Source organism: Osmerus eperlanus, chromosome 6 (genome assembly GCF_963692335.1).
Source record: "Osmerus eperlanus chromosome 6, fOsmEpe2.1, whole genome shotgun sequence".
NCBI lineage: Eukaryota > Metazoa > Chordata > Actinopteri > Osmeriformes > Osmeridae > Osmerus > Osmerus eperlanus.
In genome coordinates, this window is record NC_085023.1 from 1068955 (window position 1) to 1086454 (window position 17500).

The following is a 17500-nucleotide window of genomic DNA, read 5'->3' on the forward strand; positions in this document are numbered from 1 at the left end:
ACACCTGCACACACACACACACCAACACACACACACACTGATTCGACAGCCTAGAGAGGCACAAGACACTTTTGTTAAGGCCGTCCGCCTACCTGCCAGTCTTTTCTCTCTACCTCCTCTCTGTTTCTACATTACCTCCTCTCTGTTTCTACATTACCTCCTCTCTGTTTCTACATTACCTCCTCTCTGTTTCTACATTACCTCCTCTCTGTTTCTACATTACCTCCTCTCTGTTTCTACATTACCTCCTCTCTGTTTCTACATTACCTCCTCTCTGTTTCTACATTACCTCCTCTCTGTTTCTACATTACCTCCTCTCTGTTTCTACATTACCTCCTCTCTGTTTCTACATTACCTCCTCTCTGTTTCTACATTACCTCCTCTCTGTTTCTACATTACCTCCTCTCTGTTTCTACATTACCTCCTCTCTGTTTCTACATTACCTCCTCTCTGTTTCTACATTACCTCCTCTCTGTTTCTACATTACCTCCTCTCTGTTTCTACATTACCTCCTCTCTGTTTCTACATTACCTCCTCTCTGTTTCTACATTACCTCCTCTCTGTTTCTACATTACCTCCTCTCTGTTTCTACATTACCTCCTCTCTGTTTCTACATTACCTCCTCTCTGTTTCTACATTACCTCCTCTCTGTTTCTACATTACCTCCTCTCTGTTTCTACATTACCTCCTCTCTGTTTCTACATTACCTCCTCTCTGTTTCTACATTACCTCCTCTCTGTTTCTACATTACCCCCTCTCTGTTTCTACATTACCTCCTCTCTGTTTCTACATTACCTCCTCTCTGTTTCTACATTACCTCCTCTCTGTTTCTACATTACCTCCTCTCTGTTTCTACATTACCTCCTCTCTGTTTCTACATTACCTCCTCTCTGTTTCTACATTACCTCCTCTCTGTTTCTACATTACCTCCTCTCTGTTTCTACATTACCCCCTCTCTGTTTCTACATTACCTCCTCTCTGTTTCTACATTACCTCCTCTCTGTTTCTACATTACCTCCTCTCTGTTTCTACATTACCTCCTCTCTGTTTCTACATTACCTCCTCTCTGTTTCTACATTACCTCCTCTCTGTTTCTACATTACCTCCTCTCTGTTTCTACATTACCTCCTCTCTGTTTCTACATTACCTCCTCTCTGTTTCTACATTACCCCCTCTCTGTTTCTACATTACCTCCTCTCTGTTTCTACATTACCTCCTCTCTGTTTCTACATTACCTCCTCTCTGTTTCTACATTACCTCCTCTCTGTTTCTACATTACCTCCTCTCTGTTTCTACATTACCTCCTCTCTGTTTCTACATTACCTCCTCTCTGTTTCTACATTACCTCCTCTCTGTTTCTACATTACCCCCTCTCTGTTTCTACATTACCTCCTCTCTGTTTCTACATTACCTCCTCTCTGTTTCTACATTACCTCCTCTCTGTTTCTACATTACCTCCTCTCTGTTTCTACATTACCTCCTCTCTGTTTCTACATTACCTCCTCTCTGTTTCTACATTACCTCCTCTCTGTTTCTACATTACCTCCTCTCTGTTTCTACATTACCCCCTCTCTGTTTCTACATTACCCCCTCTCTGTTTCTACATTACCTCCTCTCTGTTTCTACATTACCTCCTCTCTGTTTCTACATTACCCCCTCTCTGTTTCTACATTACCTCCTCTCTGTTTCTACATTACCTCCTCTCTGTTTCTACATTACCCCCTCTCTGTTTCTACATTACCCCCTCTCTGTTTCTACATTACCTCCTCTCTGTTTCTACATTACCTCCTCTCTGTTTCTACATTACCTCCTCTCTGTTTCTACATTACCTCCTCTCTGTTTCTACATTACCTCCTCTCTGTTTCTACATTACCTCCTCTCTGTTTCTACATTACCTCCTCTCTGTTTCTACATTACCTCCTCTCTGTTTCTACATTACCTCCTCTCTGTTTCTACATTACCTCCTCTCTGTTTCTACATTACCTCCTCTCTGTTTCTACATTACCCCCTCTCTGTTTCTACATTACCTCCTCTCTGTTTCTACATTACCCCCTCTCTGTTTCTACATTACCTCCTCTCTGTTTCTACATTACCTCCTCTCTGTTTCTACATTACCTCCTCTCTGTTTCTACATTACCTCCTCTCTGTTTCTACATTACCTCCTCTCTGTTTCTACATTACCCCCTCTCTGTTTCTACATTACCTCCTCTCTGTTTCTACATTACCCCCTCTCTGTTTCTACATTACCTCCTCTCTGTTTCTACATTACCTCCTCTCTGTTTCTACATTACCTCCTCTCTGTTTCTACATTACCTCCTCTCTGTTTCTACATTACCTCCTCTCTGTTTCTACATTACCTCCTCTCTGTTTCTACATTACCTCCTCTCTGTTTCTACATTACCTCCTCTCTGTTTCTACATTACCTCCTCTCTGTTTCTACATTACCTCCTCTCTGTTTCTACATTACCTCCTCTCTGTTTCTACATTACCTCCTCTCTGTTTCTACATTACCTCCTCTCTGTTTCTACATTACCTCCTCTCTGTTTCTACATTACCCCCTCTCTGTTTCTACATTACCTCCTCTCTGTTTCTACATTACCTCCTCTCTGTTTCTACATTACCTCCTCTCTGTTTCTACATTACCTCCTCTCTGTTTCTACATTACCTCCTCTCTGTTTCTACATTACCCCCTCTCTGTTTCTACATTACCTCCTCTCTGTTTCTACATTACCTCCTCTCTGTTTCTACATTACCTCCTCTCTGTTTCTACATTACCTCCTCTCTGTTTCTACATTACCCCCTCTCTGTTTCTACATTACCTCTTCTCTGTTTCTACATTTCTCTCTACCTCCTCACTGTTTCTACATGTCTCTCTACCACTCTCTCTCTCTCTCTCTCTCTCTCTCTCTCTCTCTCTCTCTCTCTCTCTCTCTCTCTCAAAGGTATCCACTTTATCTGTACCACTTTCTATGTGTGTGTATGAAAGTGAGAGAGTTTGTGTGTGTATATGTGAAAGTGTGTGTGAGACAGAAATTGTGTGTGTGTGTGTGTATGTGAGAGAGAAAGAGAGAGAGATAAAGTCTGTGTGTATGTAAAAGAGAGACATACAGAGATTGTGTGAGCGTGTGTGTGTAAGAGAGAAACAAAGAGAGATTGTGTGAGAGTGTGTGTGTAAGAGAGAGGCAGAGAGAGATTGTTTGAGTGTGTGTGTGTGTGTGTAAGAGAGAGGCAGAGAGAGAGAAGTGTGTGTGTGTGTGTGTAAGAGAGAGAAGTGTGTGTGTGTGTGCGTGTGTGTGTGTGTGTGTGTGTGTGTAAGAGAGAGAAGTGTGTGTTCATAGCTGCCCTGAAGACTGCAACCTCTCACCTCTGCATGTGTCCCTGCATGTTTGCATGATGATTTATTTGTAGTCACTGTCTAGCGGGGTTTAGTGTGTGTGTGTGTGTGTGAGTCATGTCATCTGTTGGGTTGTGTGTGTTGGTTCTGGTGGTGTGTAATCCATGGCCTTGGGGACATCCAGAATGTCTTGGCCTTAATTGGAGGATTAACTATCTGGTTTCCCTTTCGCCTGCTTTGGCTCACTTTGTAACTAAGCCTTTTCTAAACGCTGCCATACTATTTAATTAGCTGCATAGCTTAAGGAAACTGCAGCAACAAATGAAAAGAAATCTGCTAAAGATCAAGGAGAGAGGCGATGCATTCTACTATCAGGGAACTGTGCTTGTGTGTGTGTATGTGTGTGTGTCTGTGTGTGAGTCTGTGTGCGTGTATGTGTGTGTGTATGTGTGTGTGTGTCTGTGTGTGTGTGTATGTGTGTGTGTATGTGTGTGCTTGTGTGTGTGTCTGTGTGTGTGTATGTGTGTGTGTATGTGTGTGTATGTGTGTGTGTATGTGCGTGCTTGTGTGTGTGTCTGTGTGTGTGTGTGTGTATGTGCGTGCTTGTATGTGTGTCTGTGCGTGCTTGTGTGTGTGTCTGTGTGTGTGTATGTGTGCGTGTATGTGCGTGCTTGTGTGTGTGTCTGTGCGTGCTTGTGTGTGTGTCTGTGTGTGCTTGTGTGTGTTTGCGTGTGTTTTATGTTGCACATGGCTGTGCAGTGAGGTATGAGAAGAGTTGCTGTTATGCACCACTGTGCCTTAGTGATTCATATTAATATATACTCACACACACATGGATACACAAACATGAACGCACACACGAGCGCACACACAGTGCGTGTCTGTGAAGGTACGAGCCACACATATGCTAATATTAGCATAACTTTTCAGGAGAAGAGGAGGAAACGTGGGTATTTATCGATCTTTGCCAGCAATCCCGCACGTGTACGTGCGCGCACAATCAAACATGCACACATACACACACCACACACACACCACACAGTCTAATGGGTGCACATTAAGGGAAGGAGCAGCCAGGACAGTAGAAATTCCCCACAATCCTGTTAGGCAGATTAGCTGCGCAGCCAGACTACAGCCGGAGAGGAGATAGAGCAACACAGAGGAGGAGAGATGGAGGGGAAAAGATGGAGGGGAAAAGATGGAAGGGAAGAGATGGAGGGGAAGAGATGGAGGAGTAGAGATGGAGGGGTAGAGATGGAGGGGTAGAGATGGAGGGGAAGAGATGGAGGGGAAGAGAGGAGGGGAAGAGATGGAGGGGAAAAGATGGAGTAGAGATTGAGGGGAAGAGATGGAGGAGTAGAGATGGAGGGGAAGAGATGGAGTAGAGATGGCGGGGAAGAGATGGAGGAGTAGAGATGGAGGGGAAGAGATGGAGGAGTAGAGATGAGGGGAAGAGATGGAGGAGTAGAGATGGAGGAGTAGAGATGGAGGGAAAGAGATGGAGGGGAAGAGATGGAGGGGAAGATATGGAGTAGAGATGGAGGGGAATAGATGGAGGAGTAGAGATGGAGGGGAAGAGATGGAGGGGAAGAAATGGAGGAGTAGAGATGGAGGGAAAGAGATGGAGGGGAAGAGATGGAGGGGAAGAGATGGAGTAGAGATGTAGGGGAAGAGATGGAGGAGTAGAGATGGAGGGGAAAGATGGAGGGGAAGAGATGGAGGGGATAGAGATGGAGGGGAAAAGATGGAGGGGAAGAGATGGAGGGGAAGAGATGGCGTACAGATGGAGGGGTAGAAATGGAGGGGAATAGATGGAGGGGAAGAGATGGAGGGGAAGAGATGGAGTAGAGATGGAGGGGTAGAAATGGAGGGGAATAGATGGAGGGGAAGAGATGGAGTAGAGATGGAGGGGAAGAGATGGAGTAGAAATGGAGGGGAAGAGATGGAGGGAATAGAGATGGAGGGGTAGAGATGGAGGGGAAGAGATGGAGTAAAGATGGAGGGGGAAAGATGGAGTAGAGATTGAGGGGAAGAGATGGAGGGGAAGAGATGGAGGGGAAGACAGGAGGGGAAGAGATGGAGGGGAAAAGATGGAGTAGAGATGGAGGGGAAGAGATGGAGGGGAAGAGTGGAGGGGAAGAGATGGAGGGGAAGAGTGGAGGGGAAGAGATGGAGTAGAGCTGGAGGGGAAGAGATGAAAGGGTAGAGATGGAGTAGAGCTGGAGGAGTAGAGATGGAGGGGAAAGATGGAGGGGAAAAGATGGAGGGGTAGAGATGGAGGGGATAGAGATGGAGGGGTAGAGATGGAGGGGTAGAGATGGAGGGGTAGAGATGGAGGGGATGAGATGGAGGGGATAGAGATGGAGGGGTAGAGATGGAGGGGATAGAGATGGAGGGGTAGAGATGGAGGGGAAGAGATGGAGGGGATAGAGATGGAGGGGTAGAGATGGAGGGGTAGAGATGGAGGGGATAGAGATGGAGGGGAAGAGATGGAGGGGATAGAGATGGAGGGGTAGAGATGGAGGGGTAGAGATGGAGGGGTAGAGATGGAGGGGAAGAGATGGAGGGGATAGAGATGGAGGGGTAGAGATGGAGGGGAAGAGATGGAGGGGATAGAGATGGAGGGGAAGAGATGGAGGGGTAGAGATGGAGGGGATGAGATGGAGGGGATAGAGATGGAGGGGTAGAGATGGAGGGGATAGAGATGGAGGGGTAGAGATGGAGGGGAAGAGATGGAGGGGATAGAGATGGAGGGGTAGAGATGGAGGGGTAGAGATGGAGGGGATAGAGATGGAGGGGAAGAAATGGAGGGGATAGAGATGGAGGGGTAGAGATGGAGGGGTAGAGATGGAGGGGTAGAGATGGAGGGGAAGAGATGGAGGGGATAGAGATGGAGGGGTAGAGATGGAGGGGACGAGATGGAGGGGATAGAGATGGAGGGGAAGAGATGGAGGGGATAGAGATGGAGGGGTAGAGATGGAGGGGTAGAGATGGAGGGGAAGAGATGGAGGGGATAGAGATGGAGGGGTAGAGATGGAGGGGTAGAGATGGAGGGGTAGAGATGGAGGGGAAGAGATGAAGGGGATAGAGATGGAGGGGTAGAGATGGAGGGGAAGAGATGGAGGGGATAGAGATGGAGGGGAAGAGATGGAGGGGTAGAGATGGAGGGGATGAGATGGAGGGGATAGAGATGGAGGGGTAGAGATGGAGGGGATAGAGATGGAGGGGTAGAGATGGAGGGGAAGAGATGGAGGGGATAGAGATGGAGGGGTAGAGATGGAGGGGTAGAGATGGAGGGGATAGAGATGGAGGGGAAGAAATGGAGGGGATAGAGATGGAGGGGTAGAGATGGAGGGGTAGAGATGGAGGGGTAGAGATGGAGGGGAAGAGATGGAGGGGATAGAGATGGAGGGGTAGAGATGGAGGGGACGAGATGGAGGGGTAGAGATGGAGGGGACGAGATGGAGGGGATAGAGATGGAGGGGTAGAGATGGAGGGGTAGAGATGGAGGGGTAGAGATGGAGGGGACGAGATGGAGGGGATAGAGATGGAGGGGAAGAGATGGAGGGGATAGAGATGGAGGGGTAGAGATGGAGGGGTAGAGATGGAGGGGTAGAGATGGAGGGGATGAGATGGAGGGGATAGAAAGTGTCACCCTGCAATTCCTTCAGACTTCTATCTGCTCGTCTCCCAAAGGGCTGGACACCCTGTAACCAGCCTTCACCAGCTCTTATATTCAGATAATATATCTTCAGTAGACTTCTGTCTTCATCTCCCATCCTTGCTGTCTGACAATGCATTTATCACAGGTGGCAGGTATGGTAGCTAGAATGAGAGAGAGAGTGTGCGCATGTGTCTGTTTGTGTGCGTGTGTGTGAGTTTGTGTATGTGTGTGAGTCTGTGTTTGTGTACGTGTGTGAGTCTGTGTGTGTACGTGTGTGTACGTGTGTGTTTACGTGTGTGTGTGTGTTTGTGTCCAGCTCTGCCCCAGTGTTGACAGAGCATGCTCTCCAGGGTGGTTTAACTCAGTAGAGTTCAGATTACAAACGCTTCCCAGGCAGCTGTGGACCTAGCTTTATATGCTACCTCCCCCCCTCTCTGTCTCCCTCTGTCTCTCTCTCTCTGTCTCTCTCGGTCTGCGCACGAACCAATCAGCAGTCATTTCCTCAGCACCTTTGTCCAATCAGCTGCCATCTTCTCAGGATCATTGAGAGCTGCAGGAAGTGTAGATACACCTGGCTGTGAGCTGCACTACCCAGCCTCAGCCACATCCCCAACCCCAGCCCCAACACCAGCCCTACGACAACAACCCCAGCCCCAACACCAGCCCTACGACAACAACCCCAGCCCCAACACCAGCCCTACGACAACAACCCCAGCCCCAACCCCAGCCCTACCACAACAATCCCAGCCCTACCACAACAATCCCAGCCATACCACAACCACTCCAGCCCCAGCCCTCTCTCCCCCAGCCCCAACCCCAGCCTTCTCTCCCCCAGCCCCAGCCCTCTCTCCCCCAGCCCCAACCCCAGCCTTCTCTCCCCCAGCCCCAGCCCTCTCTCCCCCAGCTTCAGCCCCAGCCCCAGCCCTCTCTCCCCCAGCCCCAGCCCCATGCTCAGCCCTCCCTCCCCCAGCCTCAGCCCCAGCCTCAGCCCCAGCCCTCTCTCCCCCAGCCCCAGCCTCAGCCCCAGCCCTGTCACAACTACTTCAGTTCCACTTCTGGAGCCCACCGTTTCTACCACAACCAGGAAGAAGAACCAGAACTAGGAAGAAGAACCAGAACCAGGAAGAAGAACCACAACCAGGAAGTAGAACCAGGAAGAAGATGACTGTGTTTTCTCCTGCACCCCCAGGGGTCAGCAGAAAGACACTCAGCCTGTAATCCCATCTAATCTGACCTAGTGGAGCTGCAAGAGAGACGGCTAATCTGGGGGAGGAGAGGCAGAATGAGCTGCTGAGATAGGCAGGATGGAGGGGTGAGGGATGGAGGGATGAAGTAGGGAGTGAAAGATCTAAACTAGTTTGATCGGACCAGTGGGGTATGAGCCAAAATCTAACGCAAAGAAAATAATGCTTCTAAACTCAAAAGACCTTGCACACATTGATGGAGAAACACCCATGGAGGTCATTCAGAGAGGAGGAAGGAGAGAGGAGGTACCAGTTAGGGCCTAGCCTCCTAGCCTTCTAGCCTCCTAACCTCCTAGTCTTCTAGCCTCCTAGCGGGTAGCAGGAAGTACTTACTGTGTCCAGCCCTGAGGGCGGAGGGGGAGCGCAGGATGGCGACAGGCACAGCGTGATGCCGCTTGCTGCCGAGGTGGATGTGGCCCTCGGGGCCCTCCAAGCCCCCAGCACACCCACTCAGGGCCAGGCCCATCACACACATCCAGAGGGCAAGGGGAGCCCGAGGCAGTGGCCGAGCCCAGGGGAGCAGCTCTCCTCTGGGCCTCCAGGGAGACAGACGTGTCCTCCAGCCTCCAGACATGGTGCCCAGGCTGTCCGATGAGGAGGGGAGATGGCTGGGCATCAGAGAGGCAGGCGGTCCATGGCTGCACCCCGACCCAGGACCAAGCAGAGGCACACTGGCCAACACGGAGGGAGGTAGGGAGGGGAGGCTCCCTGACGTGTTCCGGAGGGTTACCACTGAAGTAACGATGGAGGAGGTGGAGGAGTGTGATCAATCATCCCGCGGAAAGAAGGAGGTGGAGGAAGAAGACTGGAGAAATGAGGACAAACTCAAGAGAGCTGCGCAGAAATCCCAGTCTGCTCCGATTCCCCTTCCACACTTTCCTCTCTCTCTCTGTTCCTCTCTCTCTGTTCCTCTCTCTCTGTTCCTCTCTCTCTCTCTCTCTCTCTCTCTCTCTCTCTCTCTCTCTCTCTCTCTCCTTGAGCAGTGCAGAGCTCAACAAATCCAACAGATTTTTCCTCAGAAAAAGAGAATACTCCAACAAACAGATTTTTTTCCAGGAATCAGACTTCCTCTTCCCAAGCAGCTACAGCACTCCTAGCTTCTGCTGGCTCGTCGCAGCGTGCGCTGGCTCGTCGCAGCGTGCGCTGGCTCGAGCGGAGCACCGCTAGAGAAGCTGCTCAGCGAGAGAAGCAGCTCAACATTACGGTCCTTCCCGCGCTCTCCGGGATACGAGACTCCCCGTACACACACACACGCTCCGCCAGACTCCCCGTACACACACACACGCTCCGCCAGACTACCCGTACACACACACACACACGCCCGTGCGCTCCTCGCCTTCCACTGGACAGACGCACAGTAACCCCAGCTGCTGGGGCAGCGGCGAGGAGAGGACGCACACACACGCTCTGACACAGGTAGCCTCGGCAGAGCTGCTCCGAGGGATGTGCGCTAGAGGATGAGGAGAGAGGGAGAGGGAGGGAGCCTCAACAGAAAGGAGCGGAGCTATGCAAATGAGCAACCTGCGCACGGCCAATCAGAGAGGCTGGAGGGTGATGCAGAGGAAGAAGCTAAAGAGGCTCATATACGGGAGGCTTCATCATCCATCCTTCTGTCTTTTACTTTCTCACTCTTTCCTCCTCCCACTCCTCCAAGTTCCCCTCCTTCTCTCTCTTTTACTCTCTCACTCTTTCCTCCTCCCACTTTCCCCTCCTTCTCTCTCTTTTACTCTCTCTCTTTCCTCCTCCCACTCCTCCTCCAGGTTTCCCCTCCTTCTCTCTCTTTTACTCTCTCACTCTTTCCTCCTCCCACTCCTCCTTTTCCCTACTCTCCCTCCTTCTCTTTTCAGAACCGCTGCTTTTGCGGTATCTGATAAGAAACATGGATGGAGGGATGAGGAGATGAGAGAGGATGGAGGGAGATATGAAGGGATGGAAATAATGGATAGAGATGGTTGGATGAATGGATGGTTGGCTTGAGAGAGGATGGAGGGATGAGGAGATGAGATAGAATGAAGGGATGAGGGGATGAAGGGATATATAGATTTAAACTTAGAGGGGTTGAAGTGCAGTGGTGCAGTCTAGTTCCACAGACCCAGAGTTTCCAAATAAACTTACATCTCTCTTTCCCTCCCTCTCTCTCTCTCCCTCTCTCCCTCTCTTTTTTTCTCTCTCTTCCTGTTTCTCTCTCTCTTCCTGTTTCTCTCTTTTTCCCTCTCTCCTACTCTTTCTCTCTCTCTCCCCCTCTTTCTCTCTCTCCCTTTCTCCTACTCTTTCTCTCTCTCCCTCTCTCCCCCCCTCTTTCTCTCTCCCTCTCTTTCCCCCTCTTTCTCTCTCTCCCTCTCTCCTACTCTTTCTCCCTCTCTCTCTCTTGTCGGTCTGTGCTGATTCTAGTCAGTGTGGTGTGTTGGACAGAGCAGGACACTACATAATGCATATATATACATATAAGGATATATACCTACTAGAAGCAGCATTACTATATTAGTATTATTATAGAAGCAGCATTGCTATATTAGTATTATTATAGAAGCAACATTACTATATTAGTATTATTATAGAAGCAACATTACTATATTAGTATTATTATAGAACATGTATTACTACATCAGCATTATTTTTTGAGAGAGACCGTCTCTGGGGAGATGACATCACTGCTGTAGTGCACCTTGTGCAGGTGTACAGACAGCACTGCCACCTAGGGGCCAGAGCAGCACACTGCAGGTGTACAGACATCACTGCCACCTAGGGGCCAGAACAGCACACTGCAGCAGGCAGGGAGGACAGCTGCAGATCCCTTCACAGATGTCTTCAGTTCATTTAGCAGAGGCTTTTGTCCAAAGTGACATACACATGGTGTGTATTGAAGTATAGCAGAATATCAAGGATCAGAAGTGCACAGTTGGGTTTATAGTATTTCAGTACAGTCAGGGAATGGTCTGTAGTGTAACCACCTCTAAGCTACCAGGCACAAGTACAGTGCAACAAAAACAACCTCACATCTTAAGTGCATCATCAAATATGTGTTTATGGGGGTTGTCTCGTACGAGGCAGCACTGTGATCACAAACACTGCCTCTAAATCAGACAAGACAGCACTGTGATCAAAAACACTGCCTCTAAATCAGACGAGGCAGCACTTTGATCAAAAACACTGCTTCTAAATCAGACGAGGCAGCACTGTGATCACAAACACTCCCTCTAAATCAGAGAGCAACCACACCACACAGAACCCAGGAGAATTCCAAAAGTATTAGGCAGTCAAAACAGTCAAGACACCACCACACTGGACATTAGGAACTTACTTAATTAAAATAATGCAGATCTAAAGCAAGAGAGAGAGAGGGGGGAGAGAGGGAAGGAGGGAGAGATGGAGAGGAAGACATTAAGTCAGACATCTCAGCTGTCTGCCAGGGTCCCTGACTGGTGGTTACCATGGAGATGAGGGTGAATCCTGTCTGCCTGGGTCGCTGACTGGTGATTACCATGGAGATGAGGGTGAATCACTGTTTGACAAAACAACACTGGGACCCTCACATACCCTCCCTCATTCTCTCCCTCTCTCTCTCATACCCTCCCTCTCTCTCTCTCTCATACCCTCCCTCCCTCTCTCTCATATCCATAGGGAGAGAGGTAGAGGTGGAGAGGGGGACAGGGAGAGAGGTGGAGGTGGAGAGGGGGACAGGGAGAGAGGTAGAGGTGGAGAGGGGGACAGGGAGAGAGGTAGTGGTGGAGAGGGGGACAGGGAGAGAGGTGGAGGTGGAGAGGGGTACAGGGAGAGAGGTAGAGGTGGAGAGGGGGACAGGGAGAGAGGTGGAGGTGGAGAGGGGGACAGGGAGAGAGGTAGAGGTGGAGAGGGGGACAGGGAGAGAGGTAGAGGTGGAGGGGGACAGGGAGAGAGGTGGAGGTGGAGAGGGGGACAGGGAGAGAGGTGGAGGTGGAGGTGGAGAGGGGGACAGGGAGAGAGGTAGTGGTGGAGAGGGGGACAGGGAGAGAGGTGGAGGTGGAGAGGGGGACAGGGAGAGAGGTGGAGGTGGAGAGGGGGACAGGGAGAGAGGTAGAGGTGGAGAGGGGGACAGGGAGAGAGGTAGAGGTGGAGAGGGGGACAGGGAGAGAGGTAGAGGTGTGAGAGAGAGAGAGAGAGAGAGAGAGAGAGAGAGAGAGAGAGACAGAGAGAGAGAGAGAGAGAGAGAGAGAAGGGGGAAGAGCAGACAATTTTTACGGCGCCCGGAAGTTTGTTTCAATGCGGCAGCCCCCATGTTACCCCGCTCTTCATATCCCTGCACTGGCTTCCCATCACGGCCCGTATCAGATTCAAGACCCTGGTACTGGCCTTCCGAGCGGTGAACGGGACTGCACCCGACTACATCAGGTCTCTCCTCCAGCCTTGCACCCTCACCTACGGTCTTCTTCTGACAACCGTCTGGTGGTCCCACCGCTCAAGAGCGCCCGGTCCCAACACAAGCTCTTCTCCTGTCTGGCCCCCCAATGATGGAATCAACTCCCCACCTCCATCAGAGACACTGTCTCCCCACCTTCAAGAAAAGGCTCAAGACGCACTTGTTCCGGGAGTACAACGCTACTTAGGAATGATTTGCTGGACCTGATGTTTCCTCCAGGATCACAATGACTCTTATTGAGAAACTTGCTGCTCTTGTTTGTTAGCTGTAACGGACTTAAAATGAGTGTACTCACTGTGAAATATATTATTGTTGCTGGCTTTTTCCATAGGTACACTCTTGCACTTTTGAGGTTCATGCTGTTCAATTGGAACTTGTCTAACTACATGCTCTTATGGTTCTTCCCTTTGGGACTTATTTGTTTTTCACAATGTATGCTTTATGTTTGGTTACCCACAATGTTTGGGGCTATCTCGTTGTTATGTTCAGTGACCTATGAACTTTTGTAAAGCTCTCTCTTCGAAGTCGCTTTGGATAAAAACGTCTGCTAAATGCATAAATGTAAATGCGGCCTAAAGTCTGTTAATTGTAAAGGGCTGAGCTACTTTCTGCCAAATTCTTCAACACGTTTGCTGCATCAGACAAATCAAATCAAAACACAATAGAAACGCAGAGTCTGAATGGTTTCAATGATTATTTACACTCAAAGGGCCAACATGAAGACATGCAAAAATGCATTTTATACTAGGCTATATATAAAACGAAAATGCAATAGAATTATTGTTGTAATTTGGTAGGTGATTAGGCGAAATATAAAGTAGGCTATACCAGAGCCTGTTTAAGGAGAGCCTGGCCACTCCCTATTAAGCCCCGTTGTACCGAATTTTGTTGCAGTTCCACCAGAGTTCCACTGGGAGTGATCGCGGTCGAGTGCAGAATGAATGGGAGTCTATGGAGCTAAACGGCTAAATTTGTCTCTTTCACCTGATTGTCGTTGAGAAATCTCAGATTTGATTGTAGTTTTTGCATGTTCAACATGGATTACAGGTCTAAAGTTGAATGAACGAGTACTTATGTCCTTTCGATTTCTTACAGGGTAAGTCGTTGTTGCCCATAACACGCTAGCATTCTGCTAACAAATTCTGATTGGTTAGTGAAGGACTGACTACGACCAGAGATCCCGCTTGATGACATCCGAAACAGAACCAGAATGTCAGAGCATTAGCAACATTAGCAACAACATTAGCAAACCAAAACTCTTTCTAGCATGTGTATTGACAGGGAGAGCCTAACCTGTCAGCTGTGTTGTCGATGCCTCGAGAGAAAAGTGGAAGTGACCAGAGCTTGCCGTCAAGCAGTATCTCAGGCCGTACAATGTGTATGACGTCTATGACATTTTAAAAGGCTTTTTAGAACAGAAAGGCAACTTTAAAAAAATCTATCACCCAGGGGTGTGTATTTTTTTTGCCTCCCCTTTCGAATTCAGAATTCAAATTACTAGACAAAAAATTATATCCTGAGAAAAGTTGATTTTGAGGGCTATAGCTCCATAGACCTCCATTCATTCTGCACTGGACCGTTAGCGCCCTCATATGGAACTAGAGTGGAACTGCAACCAGTTCAGAACCCGGAAGCTTCCCGAGAGTGGCAGTTCTCTCTATATTAGACATTCTCTGGCTATACCTATATGGAGGACTAAAAGTGCCACAATGAATTAAATAAATACACCATTAAATAAATAAATACACCATTAAATAATTACTTAAATGTGTCATTAATGAATTAAAATAGGAATTAAATACATATGTGTTCTTAAATGTGTCATGAATTAATTAAAATACCAATTCATTTAATGTAAAATACATATATAATTATTTCACTATTTAAGTATGTCATAGTACATTTCCCAATGCTACATTTCATGCTACATTTCATGCTACATTTCACAACGAGTTGTGTTGCAGTGCTTCATTAATTGTGTTATCTGTCAAACTCACCCATCAAAGTCAGTGGGTGGGGCTAGCGCAAATCTAGTCTGATCCATTGCGTTGGTCTGAAGTAGAGTGCCTGGATAGAGACGATTGAGGATCGTCATGAACTTTCTAGGGAGTTGGTGAGAGACATTTTAGACTTAGCTGACGATGTGGAAGCAGGACCTGCTGACCCAGAGCATGTAGCGAGTAAAGCAGAGGAACTTCTTGAAGTTTGGAGTTATATCCGCACTTTGCGACCAAGATAGTGACCACAGTGAAATGCAAATTTAGACTCCAGGTACTTTAGGTACCAGGGTGCATCGGCATCTTCCTCCATCAAATTTGCTGCTTCTCTCAGCAGCTCCGGGCAAGTTTTAGACATTTGGTCCAGCATCTCGCACGCTGTCTCAACATGGGGGCTAGCAGGACCGAGTCTTCCCCTCGATTATTAGCCGTAGCATTGCAAAGTGCGGAAATAACTCCAATAACTTAAATACGTTCCTCTGCTTTACTCGCTACATGCTCTGCTCATGCTCAGATTCTGCTTCCACATCCTCAGCTAAGTCTAAATGTCTCTCACCAACTCCCTAGAAAGTTCATGAAGATTCTCCATAGTCTCTATCCAGGCACTCTACTTCAGACCAATGCAATGGATCAGACTAGTTTTGCGCTAGCCCCACCCACTGACTTTGATGGGTGAGTTTGACAGATAACACAATTAATGAAGCACTGCAACACAACTCGTTGTGAAATGTAGCATGAAATGTAGCATTGGGAAATGTAACATTGGGAAATGTAGCATTGGGAAATGTAACATTGGGAAATGTAGCATTGGGAAATGTAGCATTGGGAAATGTAGCATTGGGAAATGTAGCATGAAATACTTAAATAGTGAAATAATTATATATGTATTTTACATTAAATTAATTGGTATTTTAATTAATTCATGACACATTTAAGAACACATGTATTTAATTCCTATTTTAATTAATTAATGACACATTTAATTAATTAATGACACATTTAAGTAATTATTTAATGGTGTATTTATTTATTTAATGGTGTATTTATTTAACCCATTGTGGCACTTTTAGTCCTCCATATACCTATGCTATAAATATACTTTATCTTATTTATACTATGTCTAAATATAGCATACTTAATCTTATTTTATTGGGAGTAATTACAGAAAACAATTACAGAAGACTGCGACATCTGCTGAGATAATAGAGGAGCGATCCTTGAAAGACAAAGAAATCGCCGCAGGCGAGGTAGTAATTTAACCAAAACTAGAGAGGGTACAATTTCTGGGGAAATTGTAGGGTGTGCTTGCTTGCGTCGGCTGCAGAGGGGTCCGTTTTTTAATTAAATTTTTACAACTGATATTTCTGTATTTATATAAAAATGCATACTTATTATTTTAAAAGATTACATAGATTTAAAAGCATAATTTTTTTGCTGCTCATTTACAACTCAAAATACTAAGAGTGAAGTGTAGAATAAAATAGTTGTCTTCTCATTTCCCCTACAAGAGGGAATGGTGATCGGCGATATAGCCTAGCAGCCTCATAGTTGAATCAAAACGAATACATTTGGCAGACCAGTGTAAAAATTTACTTAATCTCTAGCTGTGACTTAAACGTCCTTTTAAGTTTTTCCCTTCTCGTGATATTTTCAGGCATTTAGCCTACTCATATTGCATTCATTCATTAATAAAGAACCCCCTTTGAAACTTATTCTAACAACGACGTTACCGGCAGTAGCTATCTCAGATGGAATCGCGATTTAAAAAGTACCATCTGCTAACTGAAAATATGCCCCCAAAAACTTAAATAACCTTGACATTTATTTATGGGAAAATCGCTCATTCATAAAAACCTCACTGGTAGCGATCATTGTCAGTAACAACGCTAAATGCGATATAGCCCTGTGTGGAGAGTGTTGCCAACTTAGCGACTTTCTCGCTAGATCTGGCGACTTTCCAAACCCTCATGGTGACTTTTATTGTCAAAAGCGACTAGCGACAAATCTAGCGACTTTTTCTGATGTTGTTGGAGACTTGCTGGTGTTTTGGAGACTGACGTGAAAGCACAGAGTTTTGCAGCACTGTCCTCAACGAGCAGCGGGTGCTGCCGTGAGCTCCCCCGCCGTCCCAAAGCACTCACAGGCGGCCAGTCTCACAATAGCCTCGCGCAGCAGACAGCAGCAGACCCACACACTCCGCATCCAGACTGCAAATGAATCACGCATGCGCTAAAGTGTCTTTTTTGGTCACTTTGCCGGTCTCCAGCCTGGATAAAAGAGGAGGGTAATAAGTAGAGGGTTGGAAGTAGAGCTAGCAATTCCACCCCACATAGCAGTCTTTTGTTTTAAAAGGATTACATTGATTTAAGCTATGTCTAATGTAGGTATAGACGAAGCATTAAAGTTATTATTTGAGATTTGATGGCCTTTGTCAATGCCAAAACATTCAAAAAACCTAAACAATCAACAGAAGAAAATTCATTTGTAGTTCTAAACATATTTAGGGTGTTTTTACCCACATTTTGTCTCCAACAATGCTATTCCTCTCTCCCACACAGCAGTCGTTACAAATATGCAAATTATGCGATGACATCGCCATTTTGGCAGGAAAGTGGAGAGCCAAGTGGAGCGCCAGAGTGTACATACATATATACTTACATACATATTATACATAGTTTAATTTGCTGCCTATTTCAATAAACGTTGATTCAACATGGTGGATAGCTGCTGTGCGCCGGGATGCCTGAACCATCGGGGAAAAGATTAAGGGAGAGCATTTTATAGGATTCTTAAGATCCAGAGAGAAGAACCCTATAATTCCTGACAACCCCCCACGGCTTCAACTGAGGATCATTCAGTCTGTTG

The 17500-nt window shown here is 47.2% G+C and overlaps 1 protein-coding gene across 14 annotated transcripts in view; it reads right to left on the reverse strand.

The window, feature by feature from the left end:
- LOC134021842 (neurexin-1a) overlaps positions 1 to 17500 on the reverse strand; it is a 242827-nt gene that overhangs the window by 82502 nt on the left and 142825 nt on the right. The window contains exon 1 of one of the 14 annotated variants that reach the window (XM_062462917.1): positions 8576 to 9654. The exons of the other annotated variants lie outside the window; for them this stretch is intronic. Coding sequence (XP_062318901.1) covers positions 8576 to 8858 — 283 coding nt within the window. The 5' untranslated portion in view covers positions 8859 to 9654. Of the gene's footprint in view, positions 1 to 8575; positions 9655 to 17500 lie in introns of those variants that run through there. 14 annotated transcript variants of the gene reach the window in all.